The sequence below is a fragment of the Perna viridis genome, chromosome 6 (genome assembly GCF_037379345.1).
Source record: "Perna viridis isolate PV_CMFRI_1.1 ecotype Kerala chromosome 6, ASM3737934v1, whole genome shotgun sequence".
Classification (NCBI taxonomy): Eukaryota; Metazoa; Mollusca; class Bivalvia; order Mytilida; family Mytilidae; genus Perna; species Perna viridis.
The window spans coordinates 15,199,974-15,221,993 of record NC_142450.1 but is presented as its reverse complement, the minus strand read 5'-3'; the positions used below and the strand labels follow the sequence as shown (position 1 = coordinate 15,221,993).

At 33.5% G+C, this 22,020-nt stretch overlaps 1 protein-coding gene across 17 annotated transcripts in view; it reads right to left on the bottom strand.

The window, feature by feature from the left end:
- LOC148613809 (SH3 domain-containing kinase-binding protein 1-like) overlaps positions 1-22,020 on the bottom strand; it is a 47,560-nt gene that overhangs the window by 11,439 nt on the left and 14,101 nt on the right. For 9 of the 17 annotated variants that reach the window (XM_088587426.1, XM_088587427.1, XM_088587430.1 and 6 more), the window contains exons 7-13: positions 21,357-21,420; positions 11,159-11,337; positions 9,326-9,379; positions 7,180-7,200; positions 4,376-4,499; positions 2,183-2,365; positions 342-448 (exon numbers count right to left, since the gene is read on the bottom strand). In XM_088587426.1, coding sequence (XP_088443552.1) covers positions 342-448; positions 2,183-2,365; positions 4,376-4,499; positions 7,180-7,200; positions 9,326-9,379; positions 11,159-11,337; positions 21,357-21,420 — 732 coding nt within the window. Of the gene's footprint in view, positions 1-341; positions 449-2,182; positions 2,366-4,375; positions 4,500-7,179; positions 7,201-9,325; positions 9,380-11,158; positions 11,338-13,961; positions 19,637-21,356; positions 21,421-22,020 lie in introns of those variants that run through there. The other 8 variants (XM_088587437.1, XM_088587440.1, XM_088587441.1 and 5 more) reach the window with 4 other exon arrangements.

Here is a 22,020-nt window from a genome sequence, read left to right as displayed (position 1 = left end):
CTGTATGGCCAGTTATTTTGGTGGGTGTAAAATTTGGCAAATTGGAGGCAAAAAGGTATATGAAAAGTTTAGTGTTTCTTATTTTGTTGTATGCCAAGTAGTTTATAAGTACTTAAGCCCAGAGTAAACATTCTGTGGAATTTATTTTTACAAATTTAGACATTCAGCTAAAATACTACATTACCACCTTTACTGTATCATAACCTTTAAGAATTTCTTAAAATTAATATTTCAGTGGTTTGGGATAAAAAAAAAAGAGTATGTCATGAGTAATATTTGTCTTCCAATCATATAAAAACTCATGCATGACTAATGACTAGTTTGCCAAAGGTTAAACCTACCATATGGTTGAAGACTTGAGATGGTGGCCGCTTTGAAGGACCTTTTGGTCGACTTGCTGTTAGATGTGTGAGTTTATCTGTCGATGTTTGTATATCATCAAAATTACCTGAAATTTAAAATAAAAAACAATGCTGATTAAGGAAAAGGCAAAATGTGTGTAAATTTGTATTTCACAATAACATCCTTACAAATTATACATTTCATAATTCATCCAGTATCATTTTTACAAATTTTACTTCAGTCAAAATGTGTTTCATTACACTGCTAATGGTTATTCAATCAAAACATGAGGTAGCCAGGAAAGGCACTACAATATGCCTCTACGATAGCTTAATTTTTGAACATTTCGAGTAAGAATTCAAAACATAAAGAATCTTTAATTTGCTTCTATGGGAGGTTACCCAAATTTGAAAGTGTCTGCCCTGGGTACCTCATATGTTTTAATGGAACAGCCATAAAGAGATATAAGGTAAACAAAAACTACAGACTTAGTAGAAAAAGGATATAAGTAGTTTAGAAAACTCTAACAATGACAAAGAAAAAGCTTATAAGTATAATAAAAACAGATTATATTGTTCAAAAAGGCAAGATACTGAAGTAAAATATAAATAGGTATTAGTCAGCAATACTTCTATCCATAAAATATATTTACATAAGGCCATTAAAATTTTATTTCTTGGTTTTCAAGCATTTTTCATGAAAACAAATGAAATGACGGGGCCTCGACCTGTTCATGCTTCTTTAAGACAAACTGAAGTTAAGCTGTGAAAGGATTAATAAAATCTTGAACTTTGTGTCATTATACAATGGGTATTATGGAGAGATTAACAATCTATAGAGCGTAATTTAGTCAAATTTTGTAGAAACAAAAGTGAAGGATTAATAAAATCTTGAACTTTGTGTCATTATACAATGGGTATTATGGAGAGATTAACAATCTATAGAGCGTAATTTAGTCAAATTTTGTAGAAACAAAAGTGAAACCATAATGGTTAACATCTCTGAAGGCCAAAACAATTGATTAAGGTGTCTTTGGTTTTATTTTATAGTGATGGTAACAAAAATGGATAGAGAAGCATCCTTAAACAGAAATGATTTTACGAGGTCTACAAAAATGTGGAAATTGGCAATATCGGAAGTAAATGTACAGTAAAAAAAGACAAAAAACGGCAAAATCTGACATAGTGGAATTCTTCTAAAAAGTGAAAGAAAATCATGTCTGCTTAAAAGTGATGAGTGAAGGCTTTGGAGCCAAGAAATTACTTCACATTCAGCAAAATACTGTGTAATCAATATACTCAAGGGTACCAGTTCATGTGATTAAAAGAAGCATCACTGCCCTTTAATTAATGAATATGAAGGATATCCATACCTATTAACCTTTGTGACAGTTCATGTGGGAAATTTTCCCCATTGAAACTGTCGAAGTGGGATATTCCCCCTCCCCAAATTGACACTGTCCACTGTCTTATGTAAAAGATTTCCCCCATTGACAGAGTCTCATGTGGAAGATTTCCTCCATTGAAACTCTCTCATGTGGGAGATTTCTCCCCATAGAAACTGTCTCATGTGGGAGATTTTTACATAAAGGCAATTTTTTATGTACAAATTCATTTTTTTTTTCACAGAAGATAGTTATGCCCACAAATCTTACATTTTTATGTGAGAGGTTCTAAATTTGTCACTTACTTTGTGGGAGTCCCTCACTATAATGTTGGACGGTTAACAGGCATGGATATTCTTTCACTATCTGGTTTGATTTACTGTTCAATTCAATTTGTCTGTTGCAAGAAAACTACATATTTTGGACATTTTTATTTCTACATAAGCCATATTTAACCTGAAGACTTTTTCTCATCAGGGACAAGTTCTTCTTTCACAGCAGGGGGAGATGGTTTGTGCTCTATATGTGATGTGGGTCGTGGGGGATCTGGCTTAGTTGGTTTCCGTAACAATGGAGGTGGTACAGACGGTTTCTTGCTAGGTAAAGCTGGTTGTGCAGGTTTATCAACACTCGGCAGTTCTAAAATGTAATTTATAGGAAAATGATGTTAGGCGACACTACAAGCTTTAAAACACTTGGTTAGAAAGAATTTTTATAGATCAAAATTACTGTTAATGTATTAAGTTTTGCTTTTTTCAGAGTGTGCAGAAAACCTGAAAAATTTGTACCCATGATTTTTTCCACTTTACTAAGCAAATCATTTTTTGGAAACTGCAAACATTGATACTTGCAAATAAATTCACTTGACAAAATCTCCGAAAACTAAATACCACAAAATTAATACATTTACAATGTTCACAACTTATGGTTTTATGTTGATCACATAACAACTTTATAAGGATTCCAAAGAATCCTGTAATAAGGTTTTCTAAGAGTGTTTTTTAAACTTGACTTTTTATCAAAGCCTTCCTAAAAAAAATATTCATATTACAAATCACAGGAAATCAAAATCTTGATAAAAAAAATGTCGAAGATTAGTGGGAGATTATAACTAATCATTCTACATTTCCTTGGAAGCTTCATATTTAATTTGTGGAAATTTTTGAACATAAAAAGAATGAATGCAATACCGGTACATGTACATGCATATGCTAATTATTGTAACATTCTGCATGTAAAGCCATTACAAAAGCCCTATACCTGAGACTCGTGAAACGGCCTTGAGCTTATTAAAAATTCATGTAAAGTTGCCTTTTCATAAATACAGTAATTCATTGTAGAAAAAATATTCTTGAAAGATAAAGAAAAAACAAACAGATAACTTTTCCTATTTCCAGCCAATATTATATATTTTCCACATTTCCATATGTGTAAGCAAAGACATTCTTTTTTTTAATTTTTTTTTTTTTTTTTTAAGCAAAATTACATTGCATTATTCATTGAATTTTCCGACTAGTCTGGGGGGTAGAACTGATGGTAAGGTACACAGATCAGACAGATGTTTTATGTAATAAGAGATACTTACTAAGTGAACAAAATCTACATGAAAGTAAGTATGCAGCTCTATAGATAATCATCAGTATTAATATGATAATTAAGTATGGTTCTGTCTAAAATTCTGGCAGGGGTGATTCATCATATCTCAAAATAATTAATGAAAATAATCAAATACATTTGTTACATCCTAAAAAACACTCTTTATATGTCCATTCCCTTGGATCTGCTATATAACGTAAAATATATTTTAACTGGTTACAGAGTAAAAATTTTGGTGGGAATTATTCTATGTATGTTTTGTTAGAATACATGTCATGCTTAAAAAAGATGGGAGAGTGTTCATGGCTTTTTCTCAAATATCCTTTTATCGGGGGCAAAAAAATCTGGCATTAAAAATTCAACAATGAGAATGAACTAAATTGACAATACCTCCAATATAAACAAACCCAGCTCAAACCAGTGAAAATGCCAGACATGATTTTATGAGGTCTACAAACAAAGCAGAAATTGGCAAAATCTGAAGTAAATATACCATAAAAAAAAAAGAAGAATCATAACGGTAAAATCTGTGAAATTGCTGAATTTGGCTAAAAGTGAGGAGAAAAAAAAAAAAAAAAAAATCATCCCTGAAATTTGTTGATGTAACCTTCAGATTTCCCTTAATTTCTAAAACTCACCACAAGACACCAGTATATCTACATATTGATCCAGTGACATGTAGTGCTGCTCATTATGTATGTATGAATGTTAGGGTGCAGATTGCTAGTTCAGAATACAATAGTAACAAATATCACTCAAAGAATCAATGTGCACACAGTTAGTATTGTAGTACAGTGCACAATAGTAACTAGCAGGGATTGAATTTCAGAATTTTTTCCACTAGCTAAATTAAGCAAGTACTGAAAATTTACACTTGCTAAGTTAAAGTTAAATGGGTTATTTCTGGACTTAACCTATATGACATATAGAATTCCACAAGCAAAATTGAATTTCAATTTGCATTCAGCAAGTACTTCCCCTTAAATTCAATCACTGAACTTGTATCACTCAAATAAAGAACCTGTGTGAACACAGTTGGTATTGTAACCTTACCATCCTTCTTTTTAACATTTTTCTCTGTAAGTGAGGGATCAAGTGGTGCTGGTTTCTCTGGCAGCTTGACTGTAGCTTGGGCAGCTGGTGCTGTAGTAGGGGGTGGGGGCTTCTTTGGACGAGGCTGGAAATAGAAGAAATTAAATTGGATACCTACAATATCCTCAAAATCATGATAATACAAATCAAGTAATATGTAAATAACAGCGTATAATAAAAACTCATGAAATATCCCCCCCCCCAAAAAAAAACTGCACACTGAAATGTGAAGTGCTTGACCATAATTGCTCATAAAGGAGGCTCTAAAAAAAACCTATAACTATAGTTATCTTACTACCATACTACTAACTACCATTGTGGTAACTTAAAATTCAGGCAGAATCCTATCCTCCTATCTTCCTCATGAGTTAATTCTCAGCTGAAGCAAATTTTAGTGTTAAAAATGAATTTATCTTTAGATGCCATTTGTTAAACAACTTAATTAGCCTGAACCATTTATTTTCACTGTAGCTCGTAGCTATCTGATTATAATTATATTTCAATTTCAATTTTTGGAAAATAAAATCCTTCCTTGCCCTTGTCAAAATTGTGTATAAAAAATGCAATGACAATAAAAAATACCAAGAACTGAAACCAATATTCCGGGTCACACAGAATAATAGCAGTTTTAAAGTCAAGAAAAATACATCACAGTAAGGATTGAGAAAGTGAGATGTGATGTTCTAACAAGACGTTCAAAACTGACATTTTTCTGTTTATCTATGATGTCATTGTTGATTTGATATAAAGCTGACATCAGAAATTGACAGTATCATAGAAATAGTCAAAATCAAAAATGTCAGGTGGTAACAGCAACAGAACAAGTGATTTACAGCTAGTTGAAATAGACTACCCCAGACTTGACTTTTTATGAGCAACTCGGCGGGTGTTTCTAGAAAAGCAGAGGACGCTTACCCTACCGGTGCACCTGGTCCATGCTCCCAGTTTTTAGTGGAGTCCGGATTGCTCATTTACTTTTGTTACTTTGTATGTATGATTTTAGTTACTTTATGTTCTTTGTTATGTATGTCTGTTTTCCATGTCTGGTCTTTGGCCCTGGAATACATTCTTTTGATTACCGCTATAACCTTGTTTCCCTTGATTACTCTTCCAATTTCAGTACAAATTTAGGTACGCTAGTGAGTAATTTAAATAGCTCTCTAGGTAAAAATCTGCCCCTAAATTATACCAATATGTCCTACTGAAGTACCACTGAAACCTGTGTGATCTTTTTGAATAGCTGTCAATTATGATGACCTTAACCTTTAAATTTGCCATCGACCATCATATTGGGACTGGTCTATTTCAACTAGCTGTAAGCTTTAAGTAAAAACATGTCTATAACAGAATGGATATGGTGAATAAGTCAAAAAGACAACAATCCCACCAGGATGAGAAATGTCAGCTCAAGGCCACCAATGGGTCTCCAAAGATTGATGAGGAAACCCTCACACCACAGGGCAGGCTGCAACTGACCCCAAAACAACATTATTTGCACGTGCAGCAAAATAGTTGCCCCTATATACTCCAGCAACATAAAAGTAAACTGAAAGTGAAAATGAAACAAGACTACCATTTACATGTACAAGGTTTGATAGCATAAAAATAATCAAATTAATGTCTTCACAATAAAATAGTGACCGATTACTAAATTCACAAAAAGTTGTAAGTGTAAAATTTAGTTAGGATTTTCTACCATGACATCATAACTTATAAATAACTCTTATACCACTGAGGACTTTTTGTGAAATTGACAGCAGAACAGCAACAATCTGCCAAATTAGCCTCTTAATGTTCTTTTATGGAGTACAATACAGATGTGTAGATATTGATGTTATAGCTTGTATTCAAAAAAAAAATTGTAACATAGACTGTACAGGAGTAAATATAGTAAATATAGTAAGCGCTCAGTATTATATTGTCATCCCACATATCAACTTCAGTACATCAAGAAATAAGCAGATTTTGTATTTGAGCAAAAAAACATGCATTTCATTCCACCATTTTCTAGACTACTTAAAACAAGACTTGGTTTTATGTTCTTCTTTTGAACTTAGAAAATATTAATATTGTAGGTATTTTTATATTTAGACGGGTCAAAACTATTAATCACTTCCGTCACAAGTGCCTGGTGTACTGAGTCAAAATGCACACTATCATGACTTTTTTCCTATATACATGTATAGATGACCTTTACCTTTATATACACTTTCTACTTCGATCCACTAAACCTTGTCACCATAATGAAATGCCATCCATAACACCCATTGTACTGTCAGTGCCTTATACTTTTTGTGAGCTTCTAGCCAAATCAAAAATTTTAACATTTTCCCATCATGTATATATACTGAATTCTACTGACATCTAATTAAAGCCCAAATCATTTTTTTGAAATACCGTAGCATATGGCTAGGGATTTAAGACACAGACACTTCTGTCTGTTTAAAAAAAAAACTTTTTCAATCTTACATATTTCAAGAAAATTTGAACAAAATTACTACTTGTTCTTTTCAATTTTAACTAGTCTTGAGCATAGGGCAAGTGGTTAAGGCACAGACTGTGTTATGTAACCTAGTCAATATAATTTTTCAGGTCATTTCACACAAAATTGTATGACTAATTACAAATGGCTTCCCTTGATACAATATTACAAGGTTGATACCACATAGCAAATACCGTGAATGCTTTGAACAATATAGTTAGTCACAATATCACCAAACGTTATATAATAAATATGCTGTGAAATAATGAAAAAACAAACTTACTTTTTTCGCCATTTTCCTCTCCTAATAAGTTATAAGACAATAAATTTCATCCCCAAATGAAACCGAATTGAGTAGACACTTGACAGAGTTCAAAGGTCAAGTAGGCTATATGGTACATACATACATATCTATATCAAATTGCATTTCCGGAAGAGATTGGTGGTTTTAAGTTATCTTCAAGCATATAATTACAATAGTTTGTACATGTATATACTAAGGACAGCTGGATTTCAAAAATTTCTACAGATAAAAAGGAGAAACCGATAATTATCTAAAACAAGGAAGGATATCATTACTCTACATTGTAGAAATGAAAGCATTTCTTTGTCAACAAAATCACACAGGTTGTGACTGAAAATACATTTTCCCAATAGGACATATTGTTTTGAGAAAAAAAATTTAAAAAAATAGAATTGATATGATCAAACACAGTTATTCCTCTTGCATTAAATTTTTCTGATTGCAAAGCACTAGAAAAGCACCATAACCCCTGAACAGTATTGCAAAGCCCAAAATTATTGTGATGTTGTTTTTTATTAATATTGGCAAAGATGTGACTGACTCAAAATAATTAAACCTCGCATTATAGAATAGGCTAGATTTTTTTTTTTACAAAATCTCTAAAATCAAATCAACATTTTGGGCAAATTCTGCAAAATCACAATAATTAATGCATGAGTTTATTTCTTCATTTACGGTAAATATTACCATATAAAATACACCATAATTAACCTGACAAGGGGACCATTTTCATAAATAAAAATCGCCCAATTGATATTTTTCTCAAATCTCTCCACAGTTCAGATTTCCAAATTTGAGATTTTTTTTCTTCACACAGGTTTGTATACCCCAACTGGTTGAGAAGAGGTATAAAGATAACTCATCTATATTTTACCAAAGAGGATCACTTGACCATACACTAGTATTAGCCGTACCTATCAAAATGAAAATTTGCAGAAGTATTTGTCCAGTTAATAAACATTGCTTTATAAAACCTAACACATTCTTAACCATAAATCTGCAGAGTCTTTCTGACCTACTTTGCTCCAGACTAACCCTGTCATTTTCATTTTTAGATTAGACTTGTGATAGTACATATATAGTTATTAACCCTATATACTGGATATCCACAGTTATTATTTCATCTATTTTCAAATCTATCCTCAAAAATGTTAAAAGTCACGAAAATCATATGCATCAATGGCATCAAAATGAATACTGAAATCAAATAAAAATGGCTACCACCACCATTAGCAACATAGTTGGAAACTGGAAAATATAAATTTATACTTTCACTTGAATGTATCCTAATATTGGAACCCCTTTTCTAACTCTAGTCATCCTAATATTGGAACCCCTTTTCTAACACTACCTAATCTTGGAACCCCTTTTCTAACTCTAGTCATCCTAATATTGGAACCCCTTTTCTAACACTACCCATCCTAATCTAGAAACCCATTTTCTAACACTAACCATCCTAATATTGGAACCCCTTTTCTAACACTACCCACCCTAATCTTGGAACCCCTTTTCTAACTCTAGTCATCCTAATCTTGGAACCCCTTTTCCAACACTACCCATCCTAATCTTGGAACCCCTTTTCTAATATTACCCAATTTTCCATAAATCCCTTTATGTTTCATGTATGTTTTACAACATCAAATGAAGGGGCCCTATCATATGAATGTATGTTACTCTCAGAGCCCTGTTTCTAACAATAGCCAACTTTTCCATTTACTAATACCTTTTCAGATTAATGTATGTTTTACAAAATCAAATGAAGGGACTATATGCTACTCTTAGAGCCCTGTTTCTTAGACTAGCCCACTTATCCATAAACCAATTCCCTTTGAGATTTATGTGGTTTTTAAACACCAAATGAAGTCATACGTTCACATAAATGTATGCTACTTTTCTAACACTAGACCACTTTTCCATTTACCTATACCCTTTTTTCATGTTTTACATAATTACATTGAAGCATACTACCACATGATGACCATGTATGCTACTCTCAGAGCCCTGTTTCTAAGACTAGCCCACTTTTTCATTAAACCCAATCCCTATCTGATTAATGCATGTTTTACAACATCAAACAAAGGCAAGAGAGCATGCTATGACAGGTGACAACAAACAAGAGACATACTTGAGGCTCAGTTTTTGGAAGAAACTTCGAAGGTGGCCGTTTGTCAGTCCCAAACTGAAATATGAAAATGTTACATGCACACATGATGTTATGTAGCCTATAACAGTAAAGTTAGATAATACAACTTCTGCCAACTACCAGATCTGATTCTTTTATTAGCATTTCCAGCCAGGAGAAATAACTCATTAATATCAAACAAATCACTGCTCTTTCATTAGAAGAGAAACAGTTTTTTTTCTGTAGTTTTCATTTAATTTCTGTCTGCATGGAGCATAAAAAAATCATTTTTGGTGGTTTCTGTCCAATTCTTTTTTTTAAATAGAAAGAAGACCAATGGGGTGACACTTTTATGTAAACTTTTTTGTATTGAATCATAACAGTAAAATTGAGCACCCAATTCAGTATTCGAAGGTCAGAATGAGCCCTTTTAACATATTGTGACTAGAATTAAATTTCAAGGGTCATCATCTGATTGACGTATTTTTCCCAACTGTTCAGTTTCATTATGATTGTTTCCTCAAGAAGTAAACTGCTTGGTTAGCAGGAAATTTTTAATTTTCACCTCCTCATAAAGAACCTTTAAATAAGAAAGCACAAAAGTCCAGGACCTATCACACATGAATGTAAATTTGAACCCCTGAGTTTTTTTTTTATATATAACAACCAGTGTTGTGTAGGTAGACTTTATTCCCCAGAAGTTTTTTTTTACCCCCCCCCCCAAAAAAAAATAAAAAAAAACACTAATCCGAACTTATCAAGTCTTTTACATGTTGAGAAATCATTTTCCTGATATGTTGTTAAAAATATGTATCAATGAATTATTTATTGATTGAACTTAACAATTTAACTTGTATTTTATGGGACTAAACAACGGTGCCAAATTCATTGATCCGTTCTGAAGTTATCATCTGGTGATGCAACTTTTCAGAGGGTTTCACAAACCCCCTCGCCACTTAGCTTTGTGAGATATAAAAATAGGTAATGAGGCACTCCCAAAAAATGACAAAAAAGGAAAGGGACCTGAGAACCAAGAATTTTATTCAAGTTGGCCTGATTATACAGGCTATGCCTATAATATCCTTTAAATGATCTCATTTGCTGGAAATGCTGCAAAAATTAAATTGTAAATGACAAATGGTAAATTGGCATTCAAAGAAGTTGAATAATCTCAAAATTTATCAACACCAACATTCATTATTCACGTCATTATGCAATCAGGAAATATTTGATGAATGAGTTTTAACTTTACTAAAATATCACAATTAAGTGGTTAACTGATGCTTAACTTAGTTGAAACTTCCTTGTACAAAAATTATAAATTTTCATTTTTCAATCAGATTCAAATTAAATGAGAATTAAAAAAAGAATTAGGGCTCTACTTCATAAATGCTTGAGACTCTTAAATGGTGTCATGATACAACACTTTCTTCAAGCTCTCTACTTTAAATGGACTAAGATGTTTGTCAATTCCTCCTCCCAAATAAGGCTCAACATAAAAAATTCTCTTCTCTGGCTGTGCATTTTGCAGCTTAAACTAACCCAAATAGTGAAATTGCATGCCACTTTTAACGAGACCTTAACTTATAACAGAGTTTAACATTATCAAAAGACATCCTTGAGTGCTGTTATATAATTCAGTTGATAAAATAAAAACAGAGCACTTAAAACCCCAATAGTTTTCATAACAGGAAGCACATGATCATGATTAGATGAAATGAACCCATGTTAACATGAAAATGGTCAAATTATCTAGCGAAAAATCAGCTATGAAAGCTCATTCTGGTTAAAACAGCAGTAACTCAAGCTCACAAACCATAGTTAAATATACTTTACCTCATCATGCATGATTTCTACAAAGTTGTCAGGAAACACACCAACTTTGCCATTCAGCTCACCCTTCCACCATCCAGGGTCCTCCTCCTCTTTGCTGATGATATTGACCATTTCCCCAACCTTGAGGCTGAGTTCATCCTCATTATCGGCATCATAAGAATGCCTTACAATGGCACGCTCTGGAAAGAGAAGGTATGGAAAACTGTAAGCCATTGAAATAAAAATAACATTCAGTAAACACTTTAATAGAGTGAGTATCATTTTCCAAATTTGACCATGATGTTACATATTGAATTTTAATTGCCAATTAAGCTGTTTATTTAGAAGGATAGCGGTACTGGTAAAGAACTGAGCAGCTACACAGCAAAAGTAAAATTTTCTGGTTCTCTGACAAGACATCTGTAAGACATCAGCAACATGTAGTCCAAAGATACTTGTATGAAAAGGCTCAAAAATGATTTTGACAACTCTGAAATGCAAATTTCACAACATGTATATCAGAAGGTTCTTGTAATAGAAAAGCAAAAGCCAGATTTCATCAAAGCTTTGAAAAGCTTATTTTTCAGATTCTACCAAAGAACAGAAAAAAGGGCCGAGAACAATAAACATTTACTTGGCTTCACAATGCCTTCCTATACAAAAGGGTGTGGGGATTATGTGCATGTGACCTCGGGTGTGCCCTGGCATGTTTAACATTTCAACACTCTAAATGACAAATATAAGAGATTCATATACATTTTCAAACCCTTCAAAGCTGTAATGATAATTATATTAAAATAAAATCCATTACAAAGCTGAATATACATGTACATGTCATGGAAAGAAATTTTAAACATAAATTTGTACCTATATGGATTTCAAGTATCTATCTTATTAAAATTCGTTTCATAGTACATGAGAAAGTTTAACCCCATAAATCTAGAATTTTAATGGCCCTACCTTTGAAGGGAATCATATCCTATTCTTAGATAACTTATAAAAGTTGTTTCATGAAAGTAATCATCGGATAAATATGCGAGAAAAGCAATAAATATATATTGATTTAAATGTTTAAACCTGTATGCAAGAAATGTAAATACAACTATCCTGAAATTAGGTCGATTATAGAGGTCAATAGGTCAAAACTGTTGAGAAAGAATTTTAATCTTATACATATAAAGCATCACTTCAATTCTTCAATTTGTATTGTCAGTTTAAAAATCATAAGTTAAACACAATATCTATTAAAACAACTTTTAAAACACATAAAAAATTTAAAAAAAAACTTTAAAAATTTGCATGTACAGTCTACTTTTAAATTTTGATAAACAAAAAATTAATAATAAAAAGTTAATTTATAGTACAGTGAAACCTGACTAAACCAAACCTGTTTTAGACTGTCATAATCCTATATATATAAATATTCAAGCGGTTAAGTATGATTTCTCCCCATTCAAGACTCACTTCTCCCTATCACTCCTGGAAGGGAGAAGTCCTTCTCCTATTCACTAAATCCTAAATTAAGCCCTGCGTAGGAGTTATTCAGCGTAGATAAATGTTAGGTTTACTTTAAGTTCAAAATACATTTAAACTGACACAAAGCGATGAAAAACCATGTCGTGTGTAGCCAGGTTTTTTTTGTTTTTCTTAAGGGTGAGATATAGACAAGTTTCACTGTACATGCAACTACATGTATTGAATGTACTTTTATTTCTTGGTAATTTTTGTGGTTCAGTTCAAATTGTAGGTTAATAGCATTTTAAACATATTTGGTCTTATTTAGAAAAACTTCGATTTGTTACAATCATGACTTTGCTAAATTATAAACTACACAAAAATTGGTTCACAACTAGTATGCCAAAATATACAACCAGATGTACGAGTTTTAAATGAAAAGAAATACATTAAACAAAGATATAGCAGTTCAAATGTAGATCAGACTGTCCATGTAAATCGTGGAAAAATATAAACAAACTTTAACAATTAAATACAGATTCTTACCAAAGCAATGCAATGTGAGACTACCACTATGTTCATAGGCTACTAAAGTGGATATTTGTAAATTTCTTGTGCCTCAGTACTCTTAGCTGGTTCTAGCTGCAGAGGTTCAAATAAGTGGAAATCCGCGGTCAAAGAAATCTCAAGTTCTGATATAGGACCTTTGAAATTTTATTTACCGGTACTTAGGTACAGGAAATTATCCCTTTTTGTTGACACTTTATTTAGGAGTTTCTTTTCTAAAGCTGACCATTTATATGAAATTAGACAAGTCCAGAACCTTTCACTCTTGATAGGTAATTTGAACCTGTTGGCTATTTGTACACAAATATTGAAAAATGCACGTAAAATATAATGGAAAAATTGCCTGAAGTGCAGTTTGAAAGACTAAGATCTTACTTCTAAAGTTAAGAATAGAAAATTTTACAATTTATTAGAAGCAGTTGAGATCACTATTCAACTTGATGTTTCTTGATAAATGAAGAAAAAGAAAATCCTCTTGCATTTCGATGAGAAAATTCTTCTGTTTATCTTCAGAGATTGTTGAAATTGACAATCTTTTCACCATGTATTACATTTGGTCATTTAATCAATATGTCAATAGAAATTGATATCAGCATCTTTGTTTCCGTAAATCTTTACTCTCACTTGCAACTCTTATTATTAGCAAATTGTTAAAAGACATGGTATCTGCAAGAACAGTTCAGATTTAGGAGTAGTGTGGGGCAGGCTTTTTGGGTTCAACATATATTTTGGAATGAATTGCCATAAAATGAGTTTGAACAGTAAACAGGGATCTTATTAACAAACAAAAGCAAGACAGATAATTGGTCTAGTTTGTATATTATCAACTATAAATTAACATGAACATTCATATCATTTTACACAATACATGATGAAAACTAACACAAGAAATAACATATATACAAGAAGTTTTCCTAATTCAATCCTATTTTATGTGATTTTGAACAAATCTTTTTCAATAAAAAAAAAAATTCAAATTTTATTTCCAATGATGGAGGAAAAAACTTGTAATAAGTGAGTCCAAGAGGGGATAAAAATCATTTATCATACTTATTTTCCAAAAAAAAAAAGAGGAAGGTTTTTTCTATTTTTCTGTGGAGTGAAAAAGGGTGAGGAGTTGAAATATACAGTGAAATCTGTCTAAACTAAACCCTAAATAAACTGACTGACCTGCCAAGTCAAGATTTCTTTTGATAGCAATTTCAATGTATTTTGAACCTGTATAAACTGACCACCTCCGAAAACCAAAAAAAACCCCTTTGTCTCAAAACTGTTCAGTTTAGACAGGTTTCATTGTATAGCTGCATAACTGACTCTGGTCATTCAAGCTGTTGATTAAAAATAATCATGACAGACTTTACATTTTTGTACTACATTTGGATACCACAAAGCAAGCAAAAAAAAACATGCAAGCTTCATATTTGATTAGTAGATGCCAAAGTCAATTGATCAACAAGAAAACATGGCAGCAAATGCAATTTAAAATGAAGGAAAAAACAAACATCATTAGGACGGATAAGACAAGGGAGACAATACAAAAAAATATTTCCAAAAAATCTGGCATCTTATTCAGCATCTTAATAATGTTTAAGGTCCCAACAGAAACTTCAAGTAATTTTGAAAGGAAAAAAAACCCTTACATTATTAAGGCTTTAAAAATCATATAGGCAGAAAATGAAAATTTAAATAAAATTTCTTAGACGTCAACATTTTGAAAAGTGGCATTTATTACCCAAAGAATGTTGTACATTTATCTAGAAAATGGGCATTATATATAAACTTTGTTCTTGCATATAAGGCAGTTGATCAATGTCTACAAAAAATTTAGAGCTGTAATAATACAATATTGCCAGTATTAAAAAAAAAGAACAGTTCATATGAATCAAGTAAATTTTGTCTTGCTTCAAAACAGTCACACATCAATAGCATCATCCTCAGAGAGAACAACAAGAACAGTGTCAACCTCTTCATCATTGAAGCTGTCTTCTACAGTAACATCAGCAACATTAGTGAACAAGGTCTTCTGTATATCAGTAGCATCAGCTTCTGGCTCATTATTGTTAGTATTAGCCATAACTGGGTCTTCTAATAGGGTTCCATCAACATCAGTGAAATATGGAGTACAGCCTCTTGAACCGTTGAACGACACCTCTGACAGGGATACGAAAGTGTTGTTGCATGTATTTGGTGAATTGAATACATGGGTTCCTGGAGTTGTAAATACATCCTCACTGCTCGTTGTAGGCCTCGGAGAACAGGGTGTCTGAGGATCTTCAGAGCTATAACTACTTGCTGGTTCAACTTTATGAGGGGTCGTTGGGCTCTGGGAGCCTGATGTCTGAGGATCCACTGGGGTATCAGTACTGGAATGTTCAATTTTATGAGGTGTTGTTGGGCTCTGGGAACCTGGTGTCAGGATATTCTCTGGGCTATTGCTACTGGCATGTTCAATTTTATGAGGAGTCAAAAATGTAAATGTTGGGTATCTCTCCTTCCTTACAGGGGCAGTATAATCGGAGACAACCTCATTAAAATTCAACCAACCCTCTAGAGTTTCTGGCTTTGTCCTAGTATCAAGCGTCGGCTTCATTAATTTAGGACTACATAATTCTCCATAAGTTTCTTTTTCCAGAGTTTCAGCCTCATCAATTTCAGAGTTCTTTCTCTCTACATCTTTTTTTTCAGCAAAACTGGCAACAGAATTATTAGGTGTCATGCCATATTCTTCAAGCTTGCTTTGGACAGAAATTTCATCTTGTAAATTTTTTTGATTTTTCAAGGTGCTATACTGTGATTCATCATCAGGCTCAGGGTAAGAATCGCATACTTCATCTGATACAAATGACACATCATCCTCACGAAATGATACGAAACTTGGGTAATCAGAAGCAGTACAGCGCCATCTAGAGGATGACATCTGTGTAATTGACAAATCCTCTTCAGTGCAGGAGTCCTCTGATAACAAATCATCTAGTGACTTAAGAGCCTCTTGTAAGAAATCATTCAAGTTCCCACCATCATCATCAGCTTTAGGCGTGTCTGCCAAATTTATTTGTTTCATCTGTCTAGCCAAAGATTGCATGAAGCTGAAGGAGTCTGGTGATAGCTCATCTTCTACCACTTCCTCACTGTAATCAAAGTCTTGTGAATAATCATTTCCAGGCACTGGGTTCTCTGGGTAAGGGTAAGGGCCTCTGTTGTCATCAGACTGGGCAAGAGAATCAATGGAGTATTCATGACCTGTTTCGGCATCTAGATTTTTTTGCTCCATCAAATCCCCTTCTGTCTCCTCTCCATAGAAATGGAACATGCAACCAGGGCCTGAAATATTCTCATCAATGTTCTCATCTTTCTGAAAGCTATGTATGTTTCCTTGTTCTTTATGTACTGGGCTTCTCTTTGCACCACTACAGCTGACAAAACTGTTATCAGTTTCACAGAATTCAAATCTTCTTCTCTTCACCCCAATTTCTTCAAAGGCAAAGTATGGTTGAGTATTATCATAGTACACTTTCCAATGCCCAAAATGGTCCAATGTCGCTGGAGGAGTGCTCACATCACTTTCTATACTGTCCTCACCTGAACTTCTATTAAAGAATGTGTCATTAGTACTGAAATCTGAATGAGGAAAACAGGCCAACATGCATTCTGTGTCATTTTTATTCTTCCCATGGTTCTCTTGATTTCCATGGTCATGATTGCTATGCATCTGATTTCTGCTTTTTTTAGGTGATTCTGCCAACTTGACGATTCTACAGGGAGCTGTATCAACAATATTTCTATTGTCATTTTTATTAGTCTCCGAATCTGTATCAGCACAAGAAAGCTTTCTAAAGGACAGGAGTCTGACAGGATTTTTATCCTCTCTGTTTAGAAGATGCTTAAACGTAAATCTCTTTTTCCTTTTCTCCATTAAGCTTTTAGCTAAGTCAGAGTTATAATCTATTGTGTGTGACCTCTGCACTCTGCTATGATTATGAAAAGATGTTTCAGAGTTGTGGGCTGAGGTTTTATGTGCAGAGTAGCAGCTAAGCTCAGAGTGGCTTTTATTTCTGTAATGTTTTGGCAAACTTTCTGTTCTTTTTTCTGCATCTTTTGTCTTTGTTTTAAGTACATTAAGTTTGTCATCTAACAGTCCACCATCACTACAGACATTGTATATTGGAGAGCTGGAGTATCTAGGCTTTGAAGAGACCCTTGGTGAATTCTGAGGACTGGCCGAATTGTAACTCTTATTGTCCTCCATACTTAGGTCAGCAAGCAATAGTTCTTGTACAGGAGATGTACTTGCATTTCGTGTCATAAGAGGCCTTTTGTTGCCTGACAAGTTGAGTAACTCTTCATAGTACGAGTCTAACTCAGTGGTTTGTGTGCCTATGTCTGAACAACATGACAAGGTGGAAATATTTTGGGGGTCTTTCAATATATGTGAGGCTAAATCCCTTCTTGGTGGTGCTGGTGACACCCATGGACCTTTCTTCTGATCTGTTTCAAAAGAAGGCTGGTCTAGAGAGTAGCTGTCTATCCCTCTACTAAAAGATGCTTCAGAAAGGCTATCCCCAGTCAAACTAAGCTTGCCGTCCCAGTAAGGCTCGTAGATATCAGATTTACCAGCTCCTAACGATGGACATGACAATGTATCATAATCAGTAAAATATGTTCCCTCTCGCTTACTACCTTGCGGAGTGTAGGATGAAACCAGGTATTTCTTTTTCCAGTTTGCCATGAACTTTTTTTCATAATTGTCGAGTACCTCATTACAAAGTCTTGCTAGAGTTGGAACTGTAGTGAAATATGGAGGTGGAAATGCAAAACACTTTTGTTGCCTATCAATCCTGGTCAGGCAAGGTTCTTTTTGTGATGACTCATTGAATCGCCCAGTTTCAAATTTTTCTCTTATCTGGTCAAACTCTTCTTTGTGATGACTAAATGGGTCATGTTTGGTTGTAAACTTTCCTACCTCCTCCTCCCTAAGTTCTAGAACAACATCATCTAAAATATTTTCAACAAAATCACTAACAAATTCTTTTTCAGTCAGAAGGAGCTTCTTATAACAAGGTGCAGCTGCTTGATCTTCTTCATCATTGGTATTTGGACGCTTCTTGGCAACCTGTGATGAATTCACTGATGGGGATTTCCTCTTCCTCTTTAATTTTTTATGTTCTTCACTACCAGGTGAGATTTTACCAAACAACCCCTCAACATATGGACTTGAAACAAAATCATCAGATACCCTATCCACTGGTGTGTATCTAGGTAGATACGATGCTTCCAGTAAGGCACAGGGTTGGTTTTCTCTCTCTTGAAACAAGTTGTACTTCTCGGCAATTACTCTAATGAAAGGTGATAAGTTTCCAGAGTTATTCAAAGAAGCTAAGTAGTTTTCACTTTTATACATCTGGTCATCTTGGCTAGCACGAATATCAGAAACATTTGACATGGTTCTACTACTGGCAGGAAGAGTTGATGATTTACGAAATTTCATGTTTGGAACAGATTTGTAGTTAGTAGCCACTGGCCTTCTCCCATTCAAGTCTTTAGGTCTTGTCAAATCACTGTCATCAACTTCTGATACTTGCTGACAAAAGATGCCACTAGATTGTAAAACAGGTTGAGTATCAGACTGAAACTCGGACAATCTCTCATCCTTCGCTGTAAAGTCATCCACTGTATATTGGTTGATTTCCTCCTTATCTTCTCTTTCTTGATCCAAATCTTTCTCCACTGTAAGTATTTCCTCCATATCTGCATCAGCTGCATCTGTGTGACTTGGCACAGGAGATATCTTATTACTAAAGGCAACACTACCAGCAGACTTCATTGAAGACTTTTTCTTCCCGAAAAAACTACTATTGAACTTTTCAATCAATGACTTCTTCTTTTTTATAGCTTTAGAGCTGGTTGAGGATAACACAGTTTGCCCAACATAATGATTTGTAGCAATTGGATCTTTTATATTTGCTACTGCTTGTCCTAAATCTTGAACTTTTGCAGTAAGATCTTCAATGTTCCCTGTCATTGCCATTTTCTTGATTTTATGAGCACCATTAGAATTGTTGATGTTGACATTTTTTGTGAGCAGTTTGGATGAGCAGCTGGACAGCTGGAACAAATCTGAGTAAAGGTTTGTCTTGCTCCTGTCTGGATAAGCATCAACATATTCTATCAACTGGTCCTCCTCTTTTCCTATAATAGCACTGCACTTGTGCAGAACAGGTTCCAGTTCTGGATGAACGACAGGGATGCTCTCCCTCTCTGATTTAGTTCCCCCTAAAAAAGAGCTATGGATATCTACAATAGTAACATGCTTATCTTCATTAAAATTGGTTACAAAAGAATCAGAGATCTGATGCACAAGAAAGTCTTTCTGAGAGTCATAAATGTTATTGAAAAAGTTGTCAGAAGCATCTGACCCTGGGCTAGGGGGTATATAGTCTGTGAACACTTTTGTGGCATACTCTGGGCTCTGTAAAATGTCTGTGAAAACAAAGCTACAGTGTAAGAAAGCATCAAACTCAGAGATGATTTTACTAGGTCAACAAACAAAGCAGAAATTGGCAAAATCTAAAGTAAATATACAGTAAAAAAAGAATTGTAACAGTAAAATCCAGATTTGAAATAGCGGAATTCTGCCAAAAAAGGGGTAAAAAATCATGTCTGCAAAATAATAGCCATAAATTTTCAATACTTTAAATTCAGATTAGCTGTATTTTGTTGTTGCAAAAATATGTCTGACTTCAATTTGTGATAATTAAATATTGCATTATTTAATATTTTAACATAATTGGTGCAGAAATTTCATCAAATTGAACAATTCTGTAAACGTACAGGATGTTGAGAAGTTAAATAAAATACTCCATGGCATTAAAACTTTACTGGAATATGAGGTGTGGCAAGAAATAAGAGCAATCTCACTGCCACCAGACATACTTTCGTTTTTAATGATCAATGTTCAATAACAGCCTCATTCGCATCTTATTTTTTACCTTTCTGTCAAGCATGCGGACAAATCTGTTAACTTATTTAAAGTTGATTCCAGACCGCATATGAAAATTACCAGATTTTACCGTAATAAAAATCCCAGATGCAGGAGGGGTTTTTAGGGATGCGGCGGTGCCTGAAAACCTAGCATATCTTTTTTTTTTGGCCTTAAGGATAACAACTTTACAAGTCCATCATCATAAATGATACCATATAAAGGATTAATAACACATATAATAGATAATCTAGAAAATTTAAGGCTACTTTGAAAATAAGTTTAACAGAAATCTCAGCATCATGAAAGAGCAGTACCAGAATTGACTTATAAGAGGGTGCATCTAAATTCTAATCTACACATTGAATACAACTGTATTTTGTTATATAAACTGTTCTTATCAAGAAAAAATGTATTTTGTTATATTAACTGCTTCTATCAAACAATTTAGATAAAACAAAAACATGTAGATTAATATCATATTCTGTTAAACAAAGACATTGGAAAAAAATTCTAATTAAATCCAATTAAGCTTTGTCAAAGCTTTTGTTGTCTATGCTACTGTACTGAACATCTTCAAGCATTTTTTTTTCAATTTATGTAGTAGTCTTAGTAAGAATCATGCAAATTATGTACAACGTGATACACCTAAAAAAAGGCTACATATTTTTATTTTTTTAATTTAGTTGCTTTATAGGTCATTATGATGAAATGCATGATTATTCATCCCAATCTGTCTGCTCTTAGGAGATAATCCACATAGAAAACCCAATAGTTTTTATGGTATTTTAGTGTCATTTACAGAGTTATCTCCCTTAATTCTGAAATTTGCAGTACATTCTATATGATTTTTATCTCATATGAACACGGGTTATATGAAAAGCCACATGTTACTTTCTGTTTACTATGACATTTCAAACAAAATATCAAAAATAAAAATATATAGGCTTTCCACCCATGAATCACATTCTGCATGATTCTTAGCTGGAGTACTACTTAATGACATATGATGCACTGTAATATAATTTGACAAACACCAAGCTAATAGACTACAATTTCACATACTTTTGTACTCTCGACAGAACACTGCTCTTATTCAGACACAACTGTTGGCACTAATAATGAATACTTGAGTAATGCAAGTGAATATGATACAGTGATAGTGCAAGGCAGACATTATTTTAAAGCATATTATTGTTCAAAGCAGGGAATAATATGTACCTTGTTTATCCTTCTTAGGAACAGCAGCTTGTGGATGAATTTGTGGTTCTTCATGTTTGGGCTCCTAAAAATAAAAAAATAAAATTAGCAACTCATTTTTCAAGGTGTGAAATAGTTCTCAATATGTCAGTATACATGAGTTGCCTCCCATTTTTAAACTAGCAGACAAGTCCAATTTGTATATAAAAGGTATTTTCTTTACAGGCTGGTAAAATAAGGATAAACCATCACAAAGGCCCTAAAAATGTACTGTCTCTGTGGCTATTACACTTTCATAGCAGACAGGGAAAACAGAATTTTTTTTTTTTTTAAATTATATCTCCTAAAAAATAGATAACAAGAAATCTATGAGCAATTGCTCACAAATGATACCCCACTTTCAATAAAAACTGAAAGAAAATAAAGTAAGTCCTTAGTATACAGGCAACTGTCAAATTTCCCTGAAAATCATTATCACTGTACAACATACCTACAGGAAGAATGTGTTAAAATTTCAAACGGCTGTGATGAGTAGTTGCTGAGAAAAGAGTGACCCAAATTTAAACTTGCAAAACTATAAAGTCAAAAATTAACAAATTCCTTGGTACAGTACCTGTATGGGATAAACTTCCCATTTTATGGGGTATGGGGCAATGGGGCAATGGGTAATGTGGCATTGGGAATG